The following is a 23,351-nucleotide window of genomic DNA, read 5'->3' as shown; positions in this document are numbered from 1 at the left end:
TCCAGTCCATGATGTCAGGCTCCATCTCTTGTAATAGTCTTTCAGGGCAGGAGGGACGGTACATAGTGTTGGGTTGTTGCCTGCTGATGATACCGCCAAACTCATCTGGTCACTGCTGAGCTCGTCTGGTTTCCTCAAAATTCATTCTTTGTTGAGGTGATGATCGGAGGGAAGTCAGGGTCAGTGGCTGGTGACCTGAAGATATCTAGCTGGTGGGCTATAAAAGTGTTATAGAGCAGGCAACAGCGTACAATTGAGTTCATTGGCTGTTTTCCCCCAAAATCAAATCCCCTTGAGGTACACATCGGACTTCCCCATCTTCCCGCATTACCCACCAAGTATATCCAGGTCCCTGAGCAAAAGCAACCCCACGAGTGGGTTTGCCTTTACCTGAAGCAGGAATAACCCAGACTGTCTTCCCCAACAAATTCTTTATGTGCACCACAGGAACTTTATCCCCCTCTACAGTACGTAAAAGTTCTGATTGGGCTGGGCCAGCCCTGTTGGCAGATCCCCTACTGTTGACCAACCAGGTGGCTTTTGGTAAATGTGTATCCCAGTGTTTGAAAGTCCCACCACCCATTGCTCTCAGTGTAGTTTTTAACAGCCCATTGTACCGTTCGATTTTCCCAGAGGCTGGTGCATGGTAGGGGATGTGGTATACCCACTCAATGCCATGCTCTTTGGCCCAAGTGTCTATGAGGTTGTTCCGGAAATGAGTCCCATTGTCTGACTCAATTCTCTCTGGGGTGCCGTGTCGCCACAAGACTTGTTTCTCAAGGCCCAGGATAGTGTTCCGGGCAGTGGCATGGGACACAGCGTATGTTTCCAGCCAGCCGGTGGTTGCTTCCACCATGGTAAGCACATAGCGCTTGCCCTGGCGGGTTGGTGGGAGTGTGATATAGTCAATCTGCCAGGCCTCCCCATATTTGTACTTCAGCCATCGTCCTCCATACCAGAGAGGCTTTAACCGCTTGGCTTGCTTAATTGCAGCACATGTTTCACATTCGTGAATAACCTGGGCAATAGTGTCCATCGTTAAATCCACCCCTCGATCACGAGCCCATCTATATGTTGCATCTCTGCCTTGATGGCCTGAGGTGTCATGGGCCCACCGGGCTAAAAATAATTCACCCTTATGTTGCCAATCCAAGTCCATCTGAGCCACTTTAATCTTAGCAGCTTTATCCACTTGCTGGTTATTCTGGTGTTCCTCAGTGGCCCGACTCTTGGGTACATGAGCATCTACGTGGCGTACCTTCACCACCAGGTTCTGCACCCGAGCAGCGATATCTTGCCACAATGCAGCAGCCCAGATGGGTTTACTTCTGCGTTGCCAGTTGCTCTGCTTCCATTGCTGCAACCACCCCCACAGGGCATTTGCCACCATCCATGAGTCAGTATAGAGATAAAGTACTGGCCATTTTTCTCGTTCAGCAATGTCCAAGGCCAGCTGGATGGCTTTTACCTCTGCAAATTGACTCGATTCACCCTCTCCCTCAGCAGTTTCTGCAACTTGTCGCAGGGGACTCCACACAGCTGCCTTCCATCTCCGATGCTTTCCCACAATACGGCAGGACCCATCAGTAAACAAGGCATATTGCTTTTCACTCTCTGACAGTTCATTATATGGTGGGGCCTCTTCAGCACGCGTCACCTCCTCTTCTGGTGACATCCCAAAATCTTTGCCCTCTGGCCAGTCCACGATGACTTCTAGAATTCCTGGACGACTGGGATTTCCTATTCGAGCTCGTTGTGTAATTAGTGCGGCCCACTTACTCCATGTAGCATCAGTTGCATGATGTGTAGAGGAGACCCTGCCTTTGAACATCCAGCCCAGCACAGGCAACCGGGGTGCCAGGAGGAGCTGCGCTTCAGTTCCGATCACTTCTGAGGCAGCTCGAACCCCTTCATAGGCTGCCAGTATCTCTTTTTCAGTGGGAGTGTAGCTGGCCTCAGATCCTTTATATCCCCGACTCCAAAAGCCAAGGGGTCGACCTCGAGTCTCCCCTGGAGCTTTCTGCCAGAGGCTCCAGGTAGGACCATTCTCCCCAGCTGCGGTATAGAGCACATTTTTCACATCTGGCCCGGCCCGGACTGGTCCAAGGGCTACTGCATGAACTATTTCTCGTTTAATTTGTTCAAAGGCTTGTTGTTGCTCAGGGCCCCATTTGAAATCATTCTTCTTCCGGGTCACGTGGTAGAGAGGGCTTACAATCAGACTGTAATTTGGGATGTGCATTCTCCAGAACCCCACGACACCTAAGAAAGCTTGTGTTTCTTTCTTGTTAGTTGGTGGAGACATTGCTGTTATCTTGTTGATCACGTCTGTGGGGATCTGGCGGCGTCCATCTTGCCATTTTATTCCCAAAAATTGAATCTCCTGTGCAGGTCCCTTGACCTTATTCCGTTTTATGGCAAAACCGGCCTTCAGCAGGATTTGGATTATTTTCCTCCCTTTCTCAAAAACTTCTTCCGCTGTATCACCCCATACGATGATGTCATCAATGTATTGCAGGTGTTCTGGAGCTTGCCCCTGTTCCAGTGCAGTCTGGATCAATCCATGGCAGATGGTAGGGCTGTGTTTCCACCCCTGGGGCAGTCGGTTCCAAGTGTACTGGACGCCCCTCCAAGTGAAAGCAAACTGTGGCCTGCATTCTGCTGCCAAAGGGATTGAGAAAAATGCATTGGCAATGTCAATTGTGGCATACCACTTGGCTGCCTTTGACTCCAGTTCATACTGAAGTTCTAACATGTCCGGTACGGCAGCACTCAATGGTGGTGTGACTTCGTTCAGGCCACGATAGTCTACTGTTAATCTCCACTCTCCATTAGACTTTTGCACTGGCCATATGGGGCTATTAAAGGGTGAGCGGGTCCTGCTGATCACTCCTTGGCTCTCCAGTCTGCGGATCAGCTTATGGATGGGAATCAAGGAGTCTCGGTTGGTGCGATATTGCCGCCGGTGCACTGTTGTGGTCGCAATTGGCACTTGTTGTTCTTCGACCTTCAGCAACCCCACAACCGAAGGATCCTCTGAGAGACCGGGTAAGGTGGACAGCTGCTTAATTTCCTCTGTCTCCAAGGCAGCGATACCAAAAGCCCATCTATACCCTTTTGGGTCTTTGAAATACCCTCTCCTGAGATAGTCTATGCCAAGGATGCATGGAGCCCCTGGACCAGTTACAATGGGGTGCTTTTGCCACTTCCTCCCAGTCAGGCTGATTTCAGCTTCCAGCATAGTTAACGCTTGGGATCCTCCTGTCACTCCAGAAATAGAAATGGGTTTCACCCCTTGATACCTTGATGGCATCAGAGTACACTGTGCACCGGTATCTACTAGAGCCTTATACTTCTGTGGGACTGATGTGCCAGGCCATCTGATCCACACAGTCCAGTAAACCCGATTATCCCTCTCCTCCACCTGGCTGGAGGCAGGGCCCCTCTAATAGTGATCACAAAATTCTCCACTTCTGTCTTGTAGAAAGGGATTAGTATTCCTTATCACAGGAGCTGGAGTAAAATCAGCTCTTTCGCTCCATCTGGGAAACTGCTCGCCAGAGACTGGAGCAGCAGCTTTCCTGGGAGGATCATCCTTGACCATTGTTCTCCTCTTCAGTTCACGCACCCGTTGCTCCAGAGCTGAAGTAGGTTTTCCATCCCACTTTCTCATGTCTTCTCCATGATCCCGCAGGTAAAACCATAGGGTGGCCCGTGGCGTGTACCTCGTATATTTTCTTTCTCGAGCAGTAGGGCGCCTTCTGTTGATAGCTGAGACATGGGTTGGTACGCGTGGAGAGCTGGATAGATCGGATAAATCGTCTCTCAATTGTTTGAACTCCTGGGACAGTTTTTCCACAGCTGAAATGATGGAAGGGGTGAGATTGTCTTCGAACTCTCGGAGTTGACGAATCAGGAAATCCACTGTTGGTGATACTCCGTCATTCCAGGTCATTGATGCCAATGTGTGGGCATATGATGATGGCGCACTCCGTGTAAGTTTCCGCCACATGGGTCGTGTACATTCGACTTCATCTGGGTCTACGGATGTGTTCCTGGAATCCGGCCTACGATAGATCATCTCTATAATGGCTGATTCCCTCAGGGACTGGATGCCTTTCTCTATCGTGGTCCAGTTGGCTGAGCGATTCGTAATATCGTCTTTGTAGGGAAACCTTTCCTTCACAGCTGCCAGGAGCCGCCTCCAAAGACTGAGGGCTCGCTTCTCTCTTGCAATCGCTTTGTCAATTCCTCCTTCCTTAGCAAGTGATCCCAGCTGCTTGGCTTCCCTACCTTCTAGTTCATGACCGTCGGCCCCATTGTCCCAGCACCGGAGCAACCAGGTGACAATGTGCTCCCCTGGAAGACGGGTGAAATCTTTTCGCATATTCCGTAGTTCGGTTGAGGTCCGGGGTCGAGAAGTGACCTCTTCTTCTTCTTCCTCTTCCTCTGACCCACGTAGTAGTAACTCTTGTTCAGGTGCTGTTGCATATAGTAATGGCACTGGGTCTTCATCTTTCTTCGCTTCGCGGGTTGCTCTTTGTGCCTTTCGTTTGCTTTTGCTTACAGGGGCAACAGACATTGTCACAAACTGGACATTTGGTTTAGCTGCAGTGTTTGTCACTGTGGTTGGAGTGGCTGCAGTGTCTGCCACTAGGATTGGAGTGGTTGCAATGTCTATTGCTGGGGTTGGTGCAGCTGTTGTGCTTGGGAGTTGAGTAACACCAACAGCTGCATTATCTGTTGCTGTCGGGGTTTGAGTAGCTACTGTGCTTGTCACTGGGGTTGGTATAGCTGCAGTGCTTGGAGTAGCCATATTGTCTGTTGCTGTCGGGGTTTGAATAGCTACTGTGCATGTCACTGGGGTTGGTGTAGCTGTGGTGCTTGGAGTAGCTATATTGTCTGTTGCTGTCGGGGTTTGAGTAGCTATTGTGCTTGTCACTGGGGTTGGTGTGGCTGCGGTGCTTGGAGTAGCCACATTGTCTGTTGCTGTCGGGGTTTGAGTAGCTGTTGTGCTTGTCACTGCGGTTGGTGTAACTGCTGTATTTGAAGTTGGAGTAGTTGCGTTGTCTGTTGTGGTCAGGGTTTGAGTAGCTGTTGTGCTTGTCACTGGGGTTGATGTAGCTGCTGTACTTGGAGTAGCTGTGTTGACTGTTGTGGTCAGGGTCTGAGTAGCTGCTGTGCTTGTAGTTGGCATAGCTGCGTTGTCTGTTGCTTTGCCATCAGTTCCAGAGACATTTTTTTCCCTTTGAAGGTGCTGGATAGTGTTGAGCAGGGCTCTGTAGGCATAGGCCAAGCCCCAGCACGTTGCCAAAATTTGTCCCTCTCTGGTATAACCAGGACGACAGCACACCTCGTTTAAGTGTTTTACTAGTTTTTCCGGATGTTGCACTTGTTCAGTGGTGAAGTTCCAAAGCACTGGAGGGGCCCACTGGCCTAGGTACTTGCCCATACTATCCCACACACCCTGCCACTCATAACTGTCCAGCCTCAGGGAAAATCTCCTGGTGGTCCTCCTATATCGTCGTCTAACCCTAGACCAGATTCGAACCTGATACTGCTGAATTTTTGACATTAAACGAAATAGGATGTTCCTACGACGGGATGGCCGTGGGTAAAACACACTCCGTATGTTTGCCAACATGCTGATCCCCAGCACAATCAGCAGGCAGGTTTCAAGGGTACTCAAAGGCCATCTAAAACCTTCAGAACTCTCAATTGCTGTTGCAAATAGGCTGGTGGGGGAACGGGGGGTGAAAGAGAATGCTTCCTTCGTAAGTTTACCCCCCGAGGAGAAAAAAAAAGATATGCAATTGCTAAAATATTTCATTATATACCTCCCAATGTATAGTGGTGATGGCCACGCTGGAAGCACAAACCAGACCAGTTTCATGATCAATGAGTCTATTGTATTACAAGTCATTACCATGAAGTACAGTGAAACAAGAACCTTAGCCCAGGCCCCCCAGCCGATAAACGCTAAAACAGCAAATAGTGGCTGTAAGTAAGGTACAACATGCTGAAACTCTGAGATCAAGCGCAACACGTCTGAGAGCCAAATAATCACCATCGTGACGAGTAGTAACAATGAATGCTTATCACAAATATGATTAAACACACTCTGGTCAGATCTGTCGTTATCTCAACCTTTCGAGCCCCACGTTGGGCGCCAAAAAGAACTGTCATGGTTTGAGCCCAGCCGGTAACTCAGAACCACACAGCCGCTCGCTCACTCCCCCCCCCCCCCCCTTCTTCCTCCCCCCGCTCCCGGAGGGATGGGGAGGAGAATGGGAAGAATGTAACTCCCACGGGTTGAGATAAGAGCAGTCCCGCAACTAAGGTATAACACAGAACCACTACTGCTACCACCAATGATAATAACGATTAGTGAAATAACAAGGGGAGAGGATACAATTGCTCACCACCCGCCGACCGATACCCAGCCCGACCCGAGCAGTGATCTGGGCCTTCCGGGTAACTCCCCCCGGTTTATATACTGGGCATGACGTGCTGTGGTATGGAATACCCCTTTGGCTAGTTTGGGTCAGGTGTCCTGTCTCTGCTTCCTCCCGGCTTCCCCTCCTCCCTGGCAAAGCATGAGACTGAGAAAGTCCTTGGTTGGAATAAACATTACTTAGCAACAACTAAAAACATCGGTGTTATCAGCGTTGTTCCCAGGCTGAAAGTTAAAAAACACAGCACTGCACCAGCTACTAAGCAGGAGAAAAATGACTGCTATAGCTGAACCCAGGACAGTTGTACACCTAAGGGGAACTCAGGCTCTTCCTTTAGCACCTCAGTTCAAGAGAACAGTGAGTGCTCCTGCACCTCCTGCTCTTCAGGATGACTGGGCATACTGGCTGCCTGTGCAGCTGGTGGAACAGAACAGGCTGCTCTGTGTACTCAGCTTTGACATCAGAAATGCTTCTCTGGTGGAACCTACAGTCCAGCACCCCTGGACAGTGGGCAGGCTGAATACTTTCTTTAAACACAAGTGCCAGCTACATAGTTCAAGTTACAGCCCTCTGAGATGATACAGCTATGAGCACAGGAGGAGTTCATCAGTGGGAGAAGTCAGAGGCTGTCTCTCACTGTCAGCTGTTAGAGAGGGAGAATGACCCCAAACTACTGCTAATCTAATCCTATCTCCAAAGGAAATGAACTGAAGACTCAGTACGTGTCCTTTCTGTGTCAAATCCGCAAAAGACACTCATGTTTCCCCTTTGCCTTCTCCAGGTAGACCTTGGGATACTTGTGATAGCATTGTGCTATTTCCAGTAAAGCAACATGTCCATGGAATTCCTGTAAAAGGCAGCCAAGGGGAAGGCAGAGCATTAGGTGAGGTGCACTCATAGTGTAATTATACTTACTGGGTCAAATTTGAATTATGGAGCTTGGCCCTTCGTCTGGTTGGATAAGGAAACTGTATTTCCCTAATACTTGGTAGCACAAGTCTTTCTGTTGTGGAGCGACCACCAAAAATGAGTGTTAGCTGCAAAATGTTTGCTAAAGGCAGCATTGCGTAGTGGAAAGCTAGATGATCCCAAGCCCAGAAGGGTATGAACTGAGGAGTGGACTGGGCAGACAGAGAAGCAGCAAGAGCAGAGAAGCTATGGCTGCCCCATCCCTGGCAGTGTTCAAGGCCAGGCTGGACAGGGCTTGGAGCTACTTGCTCTAGTGAAAGGTGTCCCTGCCCGTGGCAGGGGGTGGGAACTGGATGAACTTTAAGGTCCCTTTCAACCCAAACTATGCTATGATTTCTATGAAAATTTTTATTTTCATTATGTTTGCTTGTTTTCCCCCACCTCCCCCTTCAGTTATGGCCTTCTGAATTTCACAGTCCAGGAGCTGGTATGTTGTTTCAGTCATCTTGCAGTTTCCTCTGGTTTTCTCCCCAAAAGCTGCACTGCAAGATAGTTCCCTGTCTTGCAGTGATAACACAAAGTTTGCTGGAAGAGACATATTACAGAGGACCACAGAGGAAAAACAAGACAAAGACCAAGCTTTAGGAATGTCAGCAGCTTGTTTTATTTCCTCTGGGCAAGACGCAGATCCAGCTGGATGCTCTTAGGTGTTTCAGTTGGTGCTAACTTCGCAAGATAGGAGTTAACTTTCTGCTTTCTGGGGCACGCAGGTTTCCACGACAGCTACTGCTACCTCCCTCCCTTCCAAGCCCTGCTGGGTTTATGTGACTTGGGTGCTGCCAGTGGGCAGAACTGTTGTGAGAAGCATAAACACAGAGTGCTACTTTCCAAGTGCCATCGCCATGTATCTAAAATGATTTCTCAAGCACCACTGGCACTTCACAAATGCTCCCGCATCTCACTGCTGGTTACGAACAATGAAGATCTAAAAATAGGGACTTGTAATTCCTTCGATGAATTGAGTTTGCTGCAAGAATTACAGTTACAAATGTTATTGAAAATGTTGGCTTTCACATCTATGGATTCGTGGAGCATGTAGATGATAATCTTCTCCTGTCAGACTGATAACCAGAGTTCAGGGATCTACAAAACCACTTTTCTTCATGTTGTTTTATACCAAATCTGTTTCCTTGGTATTTATAATTCTTTTTCCTTCTGAATGCATTAGCAATCCAGAGAAAAGGAATATATCAGTAAATGTGAAAAATTACTTCTAACTGTTCAGATATTTGCTTAGAGAAAATGTGATGTAGGAACTGAAATACATTCTCAGATAATAAGGTTGCTGGTGAGTTGTACCTATAATTTGATTCTTGGTCAGAACATAAGTCCTTTATTCAGCTGACAAATATGTTGCAGAGTTCTCTGTGCAGTTAAGTGTTGGTGAATAGTGGTCAGAAAGAGTTATTAGCTGAAATCTGTGAGGAGTTTTGTATTGCTTGAAATTGAAGCATTTGTCACTTTTCTTTGACACAATTTGTGGGGGAAAAAATATTAGGTTAAAGCAATCAAATATATTATTGTAAAGTATTTATGCAGCTTATAAAGCATATTTATCTTAGAATAAAGTGCAGGCAGAGGTACTTGGAAAGGGAGAGATTGGTAGAAGTAATACTCATAGCCACAAAGTCAGTTTCAGCTGGCTTTGCAAAGTGCATAGCATATATCTCAATTTTAAATGGATTTATTGGTATTAAAAGGATTTCATACCTAGTTTTGAACTCACAGGACTTTAGCCTGTGAGTTCAAAGTGAAAAGGATGAGGGAATATATAAACATAATTTGTAGAATTGAGTCTGAATGCTTGAAAGCTCTCAATGCTCTTCTGATGATAGATAGACGGACAGATAGAAATAAGATAGATGCCATTGCTTTGCAGAGTGGGTATAGAGCAGTGCAGAGATGTTAAATGTCTTACTTGAAATCTCACCACAGATCAGCTGCAAACTGAAGTTTAAAGCCATTGATCCTGTTTTCTATTTTCTTACCATTATTGTAATAGGAATTGGAACTGGATGAGCTTTCAGGTCCCTTCCAACCCAAACCATGCTATGATTTCTATGAAGACTTTTTAGTTTCATTATATTGATATTAGGTGATATTCCTGATGAATGTTGCCCTTCTGCCAGCCTTTCATAGCACTGCACTTGACTTCCAGGACCTGCAATAGTCCTTCTATGTGCTTCTGTTGTTTGCAGGATTCGGCGTCTGTTCCACTACATCGTCAACCTGCGCTATTTTGAGATGGTCATTCTCATAGTTATAGCCCTCAGCAGTATTGCCCTGGCTGCAGAAGACCCTGTCCAAGCCGAGTCACCAAGGAATGATGTGAGTATCAACCAGCATGGCCAGAATAAAGTTGTTCTTCTCCCAGTAGTTCTGCACAAGGCATGTCCATTCCCATCCCTAAAAGATAATGTGGTGCACTGGCAAGTGCAGAACTGGAGCTTTGCATTCTCAAATTAGCTTGCTCCACTATCAAAATGCTCACAATTCCCATCCCTTTCTGCTGCTTCAACAAAATGAGAACTTGGAAATCACTGGTTTTATGGCTGGTGTGACTTACATGGAAGATGCCTGCAAAGCTTACACATCATTCAGCAATGGAAAAGGCTCCCCAGTCACAAGCCAGGGCTGACACTGTCCTATGATACCCTTCTGCCAGAGCAGATCCTGAGGAAGTAAAGCCAGATATGGCTTTTTATCTTAGTGGGGCATGGTAGCAATATCTTAGAATTAGTAGCAAATCTACTTCTCCATGGATATCAAACCAAACTCGGCATCTTCATAGATGGGTGCTGTTACAAGCAGAAGTAGGAGTGTGCCACCTTGAGTATGAGATCATGCTGCCCAGGAGCGTTCATGAGGCAGATAGCTGGGTGTCTGTCTTTCAAACACATTCACAGAGCTGGTTACAGCTGCATGGACAACTGAGAGTCTACAGAACTGAAGATTATAGAAATTGCAAGATGCAGTCGCCTAATTTTAGACTCTTCAGTGTAGATAGTTGCAGTATCATGTGCTATTTATATTGTCCTAATTTCCATTCACTATGTATAATGATATGAATCTGACTGTGAATAGGTGCATCCCATCCATACAAAATTTAGGAGATGGATGGGTGTTTGAATGGACTGGTATTGCATTTACCAGGATGTGTACTGAGAAGTCTGTGTTCATCCACCCCTTCAACAGATTAAGGAACTGAATTGTTCAGAGCACAGGCTGGCAGACCAGGTCAGAGCAGGAATTGCCTGGTCTGGCCTCCTGCTTCTGCATCTGGTCAGTCTTAGCTTTTTCCAGAAGAGGATCCACGAATCCCTGTATCAATAATGAGCTGAAGTAGCTACGAGCAGTCTCTGTCCCTCATCCGTAATAAATGGGGAATGAGTTTTACAAAAAGGATTTTATCACTCTCTTACTCTCCCAAGGTCTTTAATAGCAGTATCATCAGCTACAGCAGAAGAGAAACTCAGGCTGCTACACAGATGCTGGTGAATAAGCTCTTTTAGAAAGGATATTGAAATATTTCTATTTGAAATATCCAGTTTTGACTTATCAAAGCTGCCATATGTGCAGGTGCACTGAAGCAACCTATGGGCATGCACACTGCAGTCTGCCAAGGACTGGAAAACATGTTGCTGTTTAAATCAGATGATTCAAGTTTGTGCCTAAACTATTTGAAAGCTCCCATGAGATATTTACCCACTATAGCAAATAGACTATTGCTAGAATAGACTCTTTGCTCATGTGCAGCTTATTGCAGTGTGAAGTCTCCCCTAATATGCGTTTCTCTTTCCCATTTAGGCTTTGAAATACTTGGATTATATATTTACGGGTGTCTTTACCTTTGAGATGGTGATCAAGGTAAGAAGGTTTCCAAGCAGAATGGTTCACCTCCCCTTTCAGATTCACATACCTGTTTCTGTGAAGCTGGAGAAAGAGGGTGAAGCACTACAAAGCTCCCTGAGGTGCCTGGAGAGATGGTGGTGATGGAAAGCTTTACTTCCAAATGCTGTTCCTGGGTTAGACAGTGCACAACAGATGTCTCTCTGAAGTGGCTCTCTTGGTTTCTTTAATCTCCCATTTTACGAAGGAAAATAAGGAAATCTTTAGTAGGTGGTTGTGTAAGAGGAAAAGAAATGTGAGTGTCTGATGCATAAATGCCAGTGCGTGGCTAAGGACACAGGAGCTGATAGACTTTACTGAGACACGTCTGATTCTTCCTTTTTCCTTTGATGCTGATCAGGAATATTAATAGCAACCGATTCTTGGTCTGTCATGTTCCCAAAAGTTAAGGATTTATCTTTTTACTCAGTAGGGTGATAGGTTTTGCGAAGACCATGGAGCAGTAGCTTTCCAGAAAGCACAATTCTAATAAAGTCAGGATTTATTCCTGGGGTAATGATGAAGTTAGTTTTTATTGTCAGAGCAAGATGCAAAAGAGATGCAGAATAAAAACCAGATTGTCTTTGTTTAGTAAAAGAAATTGAAGCTATGTCAGGAAAGCAACCTTACGTGGGCAGTGTAGAGCACTCAGAAAATGAGATAAAACACCTAGTGTGCACTTTGAGACTCAACTGTAGAAGACCTTTAGCAGCATTGCAAGGACAGGCTCAGTCTTGTGCAGAAGTGCAATATCCTCTGCCAGTTGTTAACTCCCACTAATCTGGTAGGATTGGGGTAGAACGAAATCAAACTGTTTGGATGATTCACACACAGACTGCTGTTCCCAGAGATTAATGTATGTCTATGCAGAGAGTCCTATGTAGTAGTTAGTGCTCTTGTCTCTAGTGTTTTTGATAATGGTTTATTGACTTCAGCTGTGGTTTTGACAGAGCACTCAGTGCATATTAGAGACGAGCAACTTGACTAAATATCCAGATGTTGTCCTGCTGCTGCAAAGCCCTGTAGAAGAGTTTGTAAAGGGTCATTTGATCAAGGACATCCCTCTGTTCCTCAGTAGTGTTGATTTGGTACTTGTTTTATTAAAACTCTTTCTTTTCCTGTGTTTCCCCTGAAGATGATTGACTTAGGGCTGTTACTCCATCCTGGCTCCTACTTCCGTGACCTGTGGAATATCCTGGACTTCATTGTGGTCAGTGGGGCCTTGGTGGCATTTGCCTTCTCGTAAGTACATGTTTCACATCCCAATTTCTAGGAAATAAGCTGCAGAGGAGGCAGGACCCGTGCACAGCCCTAGTTGAAGTGCAGTGTTTGTGACTCTGTTTCTCAGTGAAATGTTTAGTTTCTGTCCTTTAACATCTCAGAGCTGGGGGAAAGCAAAAAAATAATTCCCTATATTTGTGTTGTAGAATCCCTTGAAAATTCTCCCAGCTTTAGGGTGAGCCATTCACTGTTCATTCAGACAGTAAGCCAAAGATTTTTGTGACTCTTTGGCCAACTTTTCAAGGATGCATTGGAACAGTTTGTGGCAGTCCAGTGTCTTCAGGCAGTTGTTTCAAAACTTGTCGTTACTATAAAAGAACAGTAAATGTAATCAGCTGAGAAGTCTGTGAACTCTTTACGACATTATTTCTTGAGTCATGGATATTTCTGGTTCATAGACCTTTGGTGTTTCTCTCTCTTCCTCCTCTCTCATTCAGGGTACTTTGATTTCCAGAGAGTTTCACTTCACAGGTTAACTACTCCCTCCCCGAATCACAGCTCTCTACTTAGGACATTAAAGCAGCACATGGAGCACTATTCAGTGTCATGGAGGATTTTGAGCAACAGTCACAATTGCCTTTTAAAAATTCACAGGAATTGCCTTTAAAAATGAAGATTAGCTTGTGTTTTGAGCATTTTCAAATGACAGAGCAGAGGAAGAACAATGCAGGTTATTCGGAACTTGGGGAGCTCAGATTTGGAAAATGGAAAGAAATTTTTCATGTGTAGTTGTTGCCTATGGAATAATTGTATTGCAAATGTTTTCCTAAGACATTCTAGGAGATGACCTGGAAACAGACTTGGCCAGTTTAATCTTCTGCTAGGTTAACCTTGAGTAATTACATGAACATTTAGCAGCCCGTGTGCAAATTGCGCTCACTTGTTTATTGACATTATGATTAGAGAGGGTGAAGGAATTGTTTTACTTGCTAATGAGAAAAAACATTCACCTTTGTCAAGAAACTGTGGAATTGTCTTGTATATTCTTGATTGACAGTAATTTTTCAGGCAGCCAGCCACATCCATTGCTCCTTTTATGTGCTCTGCTGATGAAAAGTACTGCCATGTCCCTTGCAGCACAAAGTTATTGGGACCTTTCTGGTAAGGTTGGCCTGGAGTTTTTCTTGAGTTTTTCATTTTTTTAGGTGTCAAAGTTCCTTTCACATGAAGGCTGTGAGATTTGTATTTTAGATCTTCTGTTCTTCATAGCAAATGCTGGACAAAAAAAGTCTAAGATAATTTCATCAAGGAGTTGATGGACAGAAGGAGATGGGATGGACATTGTTGGTATGATCTGTGAGCCAGTTGAGGAGTGACACTTTGGGGATGTTGGGGTCTGGGCTTTCCATGCCCAATCCTACAGCGAAGAATTTAGATCTTGGAGCAAGTCATGTCCAATAAAAGTTTTTCAAAGGAATGCTGCCCTCCCTTCTTCAAAGGCTTTGTCCCTATTAATTGGAAATTTGATTTTCAGAGGAGCTGAGTGATCCTTTATAAGCAAGATTTTCTTGAGATGGAATTGCTGGGCTAGTGAATGCCTTGCTTACCTCAAATTTGACATCCCAAACCAGGCTGCTTTCTAAGATTGACTGGATATGTGTGTAGCTTGGTTTCCCTGCACATGAAATATATTAACACAACATCTTTCCCAAGTGGATGTGGTCAGACTGAGTCAAGCAAAAACTTACTAAAAGAAGTTTAACAAATTAACAGAGCTCCTCTGAATTGAAGAGAGGTAGAAAAGTAAAATAGTATTAGACACAAGTATTAGTTTGCAAAACAATATTACCCAAGTCTGTCATTCACTGAGAATTCCCCTTTTCCCTTAAGAATTCAAACTTCCAAGACAGACTGGGAGAAGAGGCGTTTTGTGAGACTTTCAGAGCAACTCCATGAGCTGTGACAACAGACATCAGGGTTTGCCTTTAAAACATCTTCTTTTTGAACAAGATTTTCTTAGGGACAAGTTATGGATTAAAATAAGTAATTTTTAATCTTTCTGAGTCTTTTTGTACTTAGGCTTTCTATTGCTTGCATTGGGCCATGCATATCTACCAGCACCTCATCGGCCTCTAAATAAATCACTTGTTACATCCCCAACTGTGCTTCATAATAGTTTGCCCCAAGCTGCTTCTATTTTACATGCTCTTTGAGTAAGCATTGAGCAGGGATTTGCAGAAAGCCAATGCATTAAACCTGCCTGCCTCTTTATTGTGTTCCAGATTAAAGTGAGTCAAACCTATTTCTGAGACCTGGAAAAATCTGAATTACTTCTGTGGTTTTTATTATGGCTGTAACTTCTTCTACATGCCCATGTTTCGTCAGGCAGGGGGTGTTGACGTCCAATTCTGAGAATACTGCAATGTCTCTGTTCTAACCTGTGAGCAGGAATCCAGTCATTCATAGGAGATGATTTGCTGTCTGTTCCCCCCAGTCCAGTTATGAACACTATCAAGTCTCAGATTGCTCAAATGAAAATAGATAGTCACTTCCTTAGCTCAACTGCATGGTTTGGTTAAACCAGACGGATGCACCAAGCCTGCTGAAGTTGGGTAGTCCTGAAAAAGAGCTTTTGGAGAACAATCTGAGCAAGCTTCCCATTTTGTTAGTAGGTTTTTTTTCCTAGCAAACACTCCAGGCCTGTCACTCACCATCAGTGTCACTGTAAAAATGTATTTAATGTGGCTGTTACCAGGTCGTTTGCAAGAATACATGATTGCCACTCAATGGATGGGATTTAATTCATGCATGTTCTTGACCTCATTGGTGTCCGGTTAAGGTGATGTGAATCAACTTCTTCCTGAATAGACATGTCACTGAAAACCTAGGAAAAACAGAGCTCCCTGAAAGCTTCCATCTGGAAATGCATCCATCTGGAATATTGCAATAGACTATTTGTTTAGGCATATGAGATAGTATCAGTGGTTGCTGCAAGGTTCATAAAATCCATCTCAGCCTCTCAAAGCAGCTATCAATCTGCTTTCTGCCTGGAGCTGTTTGGAAGCTCTTCTGTGCTTGACTGTACTTGAAAACAGTAAATACGCTTTAAAATAAGGCCCCCAGTGAGATGCTAGAAACATCAGTAATACCAATGATGATGATAATAAAATAATGTCTTCTATTTAACAATGTATTTCAAACAGAAATTCCTTTCTTTTTGTAAACATGCCACAAACATACAGACATGTTTTGGTCTTTAGGGAAGTAGAATTAGAGGAGCTCAAAGCAAGCTAGCAAATTTGGCATCAAAATTTGTCAGCCCCAGGTGTAAACCGTACTTGTTCAATAGAACTAGTTGATGAATAGTCAGGAAAGACTGTATTTTTACATTTTCCACCACAGAAAGGTGGCTGAGATGCACATAATTTCAAACAGCTCTTTGGAAAAGCAAGCAACATTTGCCAAAAAACTGAGGTTATTATCTCCCAAAGTGTCAGGAGGAGGGAGGTAGATTTGCCCTGTCTTGTCAGGCGAAGGGCTGATGCACCATGGGGGATGTGTGGGAATATCCTGTACAACCAATTTGTTGCTTCCTTGCTTGTTTTTATGAAGATGGAGCTGGTGGGTGTGGGACAGGGGATGGGATTATCTGTCAGCACATATCTCTGTGCATGGGGGGCACTGTGTAGCCTTACCTTTCTGTTTGTCATTGACTCTGCTCTTTCTTTGTCTTCTTCTTGCTGGAATCTCTCTCTAGGAGTTTCATGGGGTAATATGTTATTCCTGTCTCTTGCTGCACTGTTATGCCTGTCAACCGTGTGTACACACACTTGCCACTGTGGAAACGAACCATGTTAACACCCATTGCATCGACTCCTTTGTGCCTTTATTGCTCATTGTTCAGTGAAATGTATTTCCCCTTAACAAACCTCATTCACCCTAGTTTTCCTGAAGCAGAGGATAGAAGCAGACTAGAAAGCAAATTAGACCAGAGAATCAGAAACCATGATAAGCAGATATATTTGTACAAAAAAGATTTGAGGGGATGGCTTAGTGGGTGCATTGTTAATGTCAGATCTTGCAATTCCTTAAAATCCTAATAATGAGGTTTAAAGAAGCAGTTTTATTCTCAGAGGACTGAACCTCTAAACTGCATTAACAGTGCTAGAAGGTTCAGGACTAATTTTGTGTAATCTGGCAATGTGACTCAGCTGGGATTCAGGCTGTCAGCCTCTGACATTGGTGAACAGCCTTTGACATGAAAACAAAGTGTAGAGAGCTTTTTGAGAGGTTGGCAGGGGCAATTTGTAAAGGAGGAGGTAGCAAAAGTTGTGCTTAACACCTGCAAGGAGGTGGCAGTTGTGTTGTTGGTGCAGTACAGCACAGATTTGTTTTGGGGATTGAGGAGGAGGAGGAGGAGCTGCATCTTCTCATGCTGTGGTTCCAAGCAGGGCAGGAGCTGGGTTGGCTCCTCTGTAACAGATAACCCAGAGATGCAATGAAATGGACGCAAGGATGTGGACCAGGAAACTGGGTACTTGTTTCGTTGTTCCATCTAGGAAACCAAATCATTTAGACCCTGGAAGAGGGTGGCTTTGTGCTTGGGTAGAGTTGTGTGACCTCATTTAGTCTTTGGTGGAGGAATTTAAGGCTGAGAGAGTTGGGATTGTTCAGCCTGGAAAAGACTCTGGAGAGACCTTATTGTGGCCTCTCAGCACTTAAAAGGGGTTTATAAGAAAGATGGGGAGAGACTTCTTAGCAGGTCCTGTTGCAATAGGACAAGAGGTGGCGGTTTTAACTAAAAGAGGTTACCCAGAAAGGTGGTGGATGCTCCATCCCTGGAGATATTCAAGGCCAGGCTGGATGTGGTTCTGGGCAACCTGATCTAGTTGAAGATGTCCCTGATCATTGCAGGGGGGTTGGACTAGATGAGCTTTGAAGGTCCCTTCCAACCCAAATCATTCTATGATTCTATGAATTCATGTTCTGTCCTGGGCATCTCAGGCAATTGCAGAAGGTTGTGATTCCACCTGACTCTGAATATTTGATGGCATGAGTCTGAGACACCCAGGCCACATGAAATCAGAGGTGCTGGCAGGAGCAACAGAAACAAGAGGCTTCAATTTTAAAGAACTACTAATTTTTGAAAGGATCTTTTATTTATTACAGGGGAAAAAAAGGCCATGTCAAGCTCTTTTAGAATATTTTTAATGTTTTAAGTAAATCAGCGCAAAACTGCCCCCTCCAAAACCAGAACTGGCCTAATGCAATTTATTTCTTTGTGGTGTTCTCTTGTTTTAAGCCACTGGGCTCCTGTTTGCTGTCTGTCTTTATCTCTTCTGTGGCTCTTCTAAATTTCACAGTTGTTATTCTGCAGTCATCGAAGATCTTGTCGTTTCAGAGCAATTTATTTCCATTGTGAGAAATATTCTGGTCAAATTTGTGCTTGAATACACCCTTTGACTGAATCCTAGTTCCATCTGGACCTTTTATTTTGTGGGACATCTGGCTTTGTGTTAGAGTGGTGTATAAAACAATGTTGGCAGAGGGGTTCTTAAAAACACCGAAAACAACCCTTATGGTTTTATTTGATAGGCTGGAGTAGTTTCAGAAGACCCATTTAATTAAAATGCACCTTGCATCGCTAGAGTTCAGAGTACCAGTCCAATAGAGCAAACCTCACTGTGAGGTGCTGCTAAGGAGGAACCTCACTGTGACAAGAAATAAGAATAATTTCTCAGGATCTATATGTGACTGAGATCATAAATCCCATTAACATTTAACTGGTTATGCTCTTTATTTGCTTAGGTGTCTGAAAGGGGGAAGAAATAATAAAGCTTCCTCATGGCCTTCATTCAGGCAGAAGGAATTTGGTAAAACCAGAGCTGTCTGCCCTTCACCTTCAGGCTCTCAGTGCAGTCATCCACGTGCATCCCCTTGTGAAGGAGAAACAGCTTCTCTTACAGTCCCACGAGGGAGGATTTGCTCTGTCCCACCTACCCACTAGACCCCAGTAGGTTTGTTATCCTTCCTAGATATATTAAGCCCACAGAGGTTGTTGCTTCAGGCTTGGAGCCAACCCTTGTGAGACCTGAGCTCGTTCCTTCAGAGCCAAGAAGTGTCTCTGTTCTTGTCTTGAACTTCCCTTCCAGGAGGCCTTACTAGTACAGTTGTTATTTAGCACAGATGCATGGCAGTATAGAAGATAGGTGTTTAGGTTTCCTGGAGTCAGGAGCACTGGAAGACACTATGCAGAATATTCTGTGGTTCTATTTGAACCCAGATGATGACCGTTGAGGTTTACTAGTTCAGTGGCTACCTGCCAGTGTTGTGCTGCTAAGCTGGGCTCTGTGTGTTAATCTGCAAACCAGAAACGTGGCCACAAATGACCAAGAATTGAATACAGCTCTGGGCCAAGGTATCCCACCTCTTTTTTTTCTCCTACTGTCCCAACCACATGTCCCTTAACCCTTCACTCTTCTCTCTCCTCTACTCTCAGCTCCCACCTCTTCACCCTCTCTGCCCTGGCTTCCTCATGTAGTTGAACCTCAAATGGCTGGGGAACATGGAGAAACCCAAGAAATTTCCTTGGACTTCCAGAGGGTGAAGGGACCAGGAGAGGCAGCCAAGTCGATGGACATGTGGGTGACCATCAGCCATGGGGACAGGCTGGCCGGCTGTGCTAGGTGGTATCTCCTTCCCAGTTACCTGTTTCTCCTTCTCCTTTCCTCCTGCCACCAACTGTCCTCCTCAAGAGGCTGAACAAAGAGTTTTGCAGACAGGGTATTGCTAAGGATCGGACACAGCTGCCTGAGGAGCAGGTGAGCTCCAGGTTGGGCAGCTCAGCTGGAGGCTATGGTGACAAGGAGATGGCTGCAGTGACCATGCAAGATCATTGATTGCTAGGAGCTGGTTGAAAGCAAGCTGACAAAGCCAAACATGGGCCAGATCTTCATTTGTGCTGAAACCTGAAGAGAAAGCCACTAAAAGCTGTGTTGCAGTGTCTGCTGTATCTCAACCAGATTAAAATGTTTGTAAGAAGAATGAAAAAATATTTCTTTTAAATATATAATAGTTACTTTGTGGCATGAAATCAGTCCTGTAACTCCATGAGTATCAGCTCAATCACCTGGATTTACAGCTGTGCCAGCAGTCAGGCATGATTAAAATGGCTCTAAAGCAGCCCTGAAAGATGAGATAGGGAGAGGATATGTAAATCTCCATCCTGTTCCCCCTCCCCTCCATTCCTATTAAACCATGTGCAAAGGCAACTTGTGTTCTATGTATAAGTCATGGGGATGCAGCCCACGGCCCTCCAAAAATTCCTTGTGTTTCACTGCTTATTGCATTTCAGGCCAAGTGCAGTGACTGGTAGTTGGAGAAAGAGACCAGAGAAGAGACAGAAATGTGTGTTTCTAGGTTGCAGATTCAGATCCAGCGTAAGTTTTCAGTAGTACAGTATTAGTACTGAGTTATTAGTCCTTTAAAAGTGGATAGATTGTAAAAGGGCACCATCCAGGGCTGAGCAAGGCCAGCCAACCATGGAACTGGGTGGTTTCTTCCACTCTTGGTGCTTATCCTTTAGCATCATGCACAGGGCTGGCTGCTAGCAGGGTGGGGGAAGCTTTGTGGTCCACTACTTGCACATCTCCTGGGTGTCTCTTGGGTTACTTGTATTTCTATTGCTTTGCTGTTAGAGAAGAGGAATGTTTAGCAAACTGGAAGAGCATAGAATAGATATATCAGCATCTGTTCCACGTTATTCATTCACACCTGTGTTACCTCAATACAGTCTCAGACCCAAACCTCTAGTCATGATTAAAACTCTGTTAAAGATTTTCATCCCATTTTTCACTTCATAAGAAATGAAGGGGAATGTCATTGTTTTGCTGTTGGGTTGGAAGAAGATATAACCGTGTATTTTTTATTTTATCTTGGAAGTGCATGAGGAAAGAAACTCTGTCCTTCCCCTAAAAACCTCTTAATGGTAACAAGAGGAACAGTCTCAAGTCTTGCACTCATGTTTAACAAAAACTAAAGCCAAAACGTGACTTACAGCACCTGCATGTGTAAGTGGGAAGTTCCCTAGCACTGTTCAGGCATGTAATATCCTGTCATATTACATGTTTCCGCATGGGTTTTGTAGCATGTCTTCTAAGAGAGACTCGAGGATGAGGGTATGAGCACGGAGCAGCTCTGGTCCCCAGGAGAGCTCTGTCCCTCACCATGAAGTCTCCACTTCCCTCTGGTCGCTGTCTGCTTGTCTAGACACATTGTCCCCAGAAGGACACAGATCCTCCTGCCTCATCCAGGTGCCTGGGTGGCAGGAGAGCCAAGTGTGACTTTCCTTCTTCTCCTGCCTGGGGCTGGGATGGATGCCCTGAGCCTCCTCTCCTGGTGGCTGCAGCCGAGGATTGCTGCTGCCCCGGCTCTGCCCATTGCCTGAGTAGGAATTTGGGGCAGGAAGGTGACCAGTTCCTGGGTGATGCTCAGTGAGTAGCTGGGAAGGGAGTGAAAGCTGGAGAGCACGTGTGGCTGAATGCTGAAGGGACCATGTCCCGCCCACAGCCTTTCTCCTGTGCAGTGATGGACACATTTCAAGTGGGCATTCATCTATAGTCCTCACTAGGACAGTCTGCATCCATGGTGAGGATGGCAACCAAAACCTGCAAAAATCCCCAAAACCAAATCAATTCCACAACCAAAACCATACTGGGAACCTATAGATGTTGTAGTTAATGACCTGAGGACCAAACTATTCCCTCTGTTGTTCTTGTGCCTTTTATCCCTTGCAGAGGAACCAAAGGCAAGGACATCAACACAATCAAGTCACTGCGAGTTCTGCGGGTCCTAAGACCACTGAAGACCATTAAACGGCTGCCAAAACTAAAGGTTAGAGAATAACCACAAATCTTTCCTTCTCTGGAGGTTTACAACTGCTCTGAGGGAAGTTGATGGACTAAACTTAATCCAAGTTATTTCTGTTCTTTTATTTCATTGCGATTGATCTCTTTGCCAGATATATAAAAATAGCCATGCAGATGTTTAGCAAACGTCAAACACTTGTTTTCTTTTGTAAACACTGTGTGCAATATTATGAATTATTGTGAATCCACATTAAAATCAAACTTCTAAAAAAAGAAAAAGGAAAAAAAATGCTAATAAATTAAATTACAGTTCATGAGTGTGATGCTTTTAGAAATGATACAGGAGAAAATAGATTTTTGGAGTGTTTGGCTTTCCCTAGAGAACTTTACACGAATATTGCAAGATATTCCACAGTCTATCTAAAGAGAAGTGTCATTGCTGTATAAGGACTTTAAATCTGTTCATCTTTTCTGTTAAAGAACATATAACACAGGGTTTTACAGTGGTACCTTTTCATCTCTAGGATACTGTATTATAAAGTAAAATTCAAGTAATGGCCTGTGGTTACTTATTTAACACCATTTCACAAATTCTCTGAGACACAGCCAGCCCCCGGAAGCAGAGAATGGACAGAGCTACAAGATTCAATTCAATTTCTGCAACTCTTGAATACGTGTTGTAGAACGTCTTCATGTGGCATCACTATTGCATGCTCTTTTCTGTGAAAGATGGGGAAAAAAGCAATGGGTGCTTTTGCAATGGTGAAACTATGTCTGACAAATCCTGGTGCTGCATAGTGGCACATAAAAATCAGGATCGGATGTTCTATAGATTTGCTTTTGTCCTTACTCGCAATTTACACTTAAATAATTTTGATTTTATGTGGTTTTATGCATACTAAATTTACCTCAGTTGATAAGGAATAGTAATGTTGAACAATGTAGAAAATGGTCTTTATCTGTTTAGAAGTTTGAAACGTACAGCTTTTAGGTCATAAACCAGTCAACAGTAGCTCAGGGTGCCAAATGCTTTTTATTGAACATCTTCCTTATTTTCAAGCCATTTTACAGAGTAATTTTACCACTTCTAAAGAAGCATTCAAAAATGTTTACATGAAGCAGAAGTCATATTCATATGGTTTGTGAACTGAACTGTGTTCAGTTCTGGGCCCCTCACCGCAAGAGAGATATTGAGGTGCTGTAGAGGGGCCAGAGAAGGGCAACGGAGCTGGTGCAGGGCCTGGAGCACAAGTGTGATGAGGAATGGCTGAGGGACCTGGGAGGGTTCAACCTGGAGAAGAGAAGGCTCAGGGGGGACCTTATTGCTCTCTACAACTGCCTGGCAGGAGGATGGAGCCAGGAGGGGGCTGGTCTCTGCTCCCAAGGAACAAGGGACAGGACAAGAGGAAACGGCCTCAAGCTGCACCAGGGGAGGTTTAGATGGAGATGAGGAACAATTCCTTCCCCACAGGGTGCTCAGGCATTGGAACAGGCTGCCCAGGGCAGTGCTGGAGTCACTGTCCCTGGAAGTGTTCACAAACCGTGTAGATAAGGCCCTCAGTGCCATGGCTTAGTGGTGGCCTTGGCAGTGCTGGGGAACAGTTGGACTTGATGAGCTTAAAGGTCTTCTCCAACTTAGACATTTCTACTACTAAAAGTCTTCACAATTCTGTTTGGTTTTTTTTTTTCCTGAACATGGTCTTGTATGCAACAACCAACAAGATTAATGGGGCGATTAGAGATATTTCCAGTGTTTTGAATCAGGATTTCTGGGTTGCATCAGGAATGCAATTTTGTGAATTATTCACTTCCATTCAGAGACACAGTAGCAGTATTGTACAAACCCTGTGCTTGGGCAGTAAAACGGCTCCATTTCTATTATTATGACAAACATCTCAGACTAAAACTAAACTGCAAATGACAGTGAATCAGTGACTAATAACCACATCAT

The 23,351-nt window shown here is 44.6% G+C and overlaps 1 protein-coding gene across 19 annotated transcripts in view; it reads left to right on the top strand.

Moving 5' to 3' along the window:
- CACNA1B (calcium voltage-gated channel subunit alpha1 B) overlaps positions 1-23,351 on the top strand; it is a 310,494-nt gene that overhangs the window by 225,613 nt on the left and 61,530 nt on the right. For 10 of the 19 annotated variants that reach the window (XM_030507166.1, XM_030507161.1, XM_030507159.1 and 7 more), the window contains 5 exons: positions 9,623-9,752; positions 11,232-11,291; positions 12,448-12,554; positions 16,291-16,302; positions 21,329-21,425. In XM_030507166.1, the coding sequence (XP_030363026.1) occupies positions 9,623-9,752; positions 11,232-11,291; positions 12,448-12,554; positions 16,291-16,302; positions 21,329-21,425 (406 nt within the window). The remainder of the gene's footprint in view (positions 1-9,622; positions 9,753-11,231; positions 11,292-12,447; positions 12,555-16,290; positions 16,303-21,328; positions 21,426-23,351) is intronic. The other 9 variants (XM_030507165.1, XM_030507163.1, XM_030507164.1 and 6 more) reach the window with 1 other exon arrangement.

The sequence above is a fragment of the Strigops habroptila genome, chromosome 15, assembly GCF_004027225.2.
Source record: "Strigops habroptila isolate Jane chromosome 15, bStrHab1.2.pri, whole genome shotgun sequence".
NCBI classification, from domain to species: domain Eukaryota; kingdom Metazoa; phylum Chordata; class Aves; order Psittaciformes; family Psittacidae; genus Strigops; species Strigops habroptila.
Note: the sequence above shows the minus strand (reverse complement) of the source record. Positions and strands in the feature narration are given on the sequence as shown.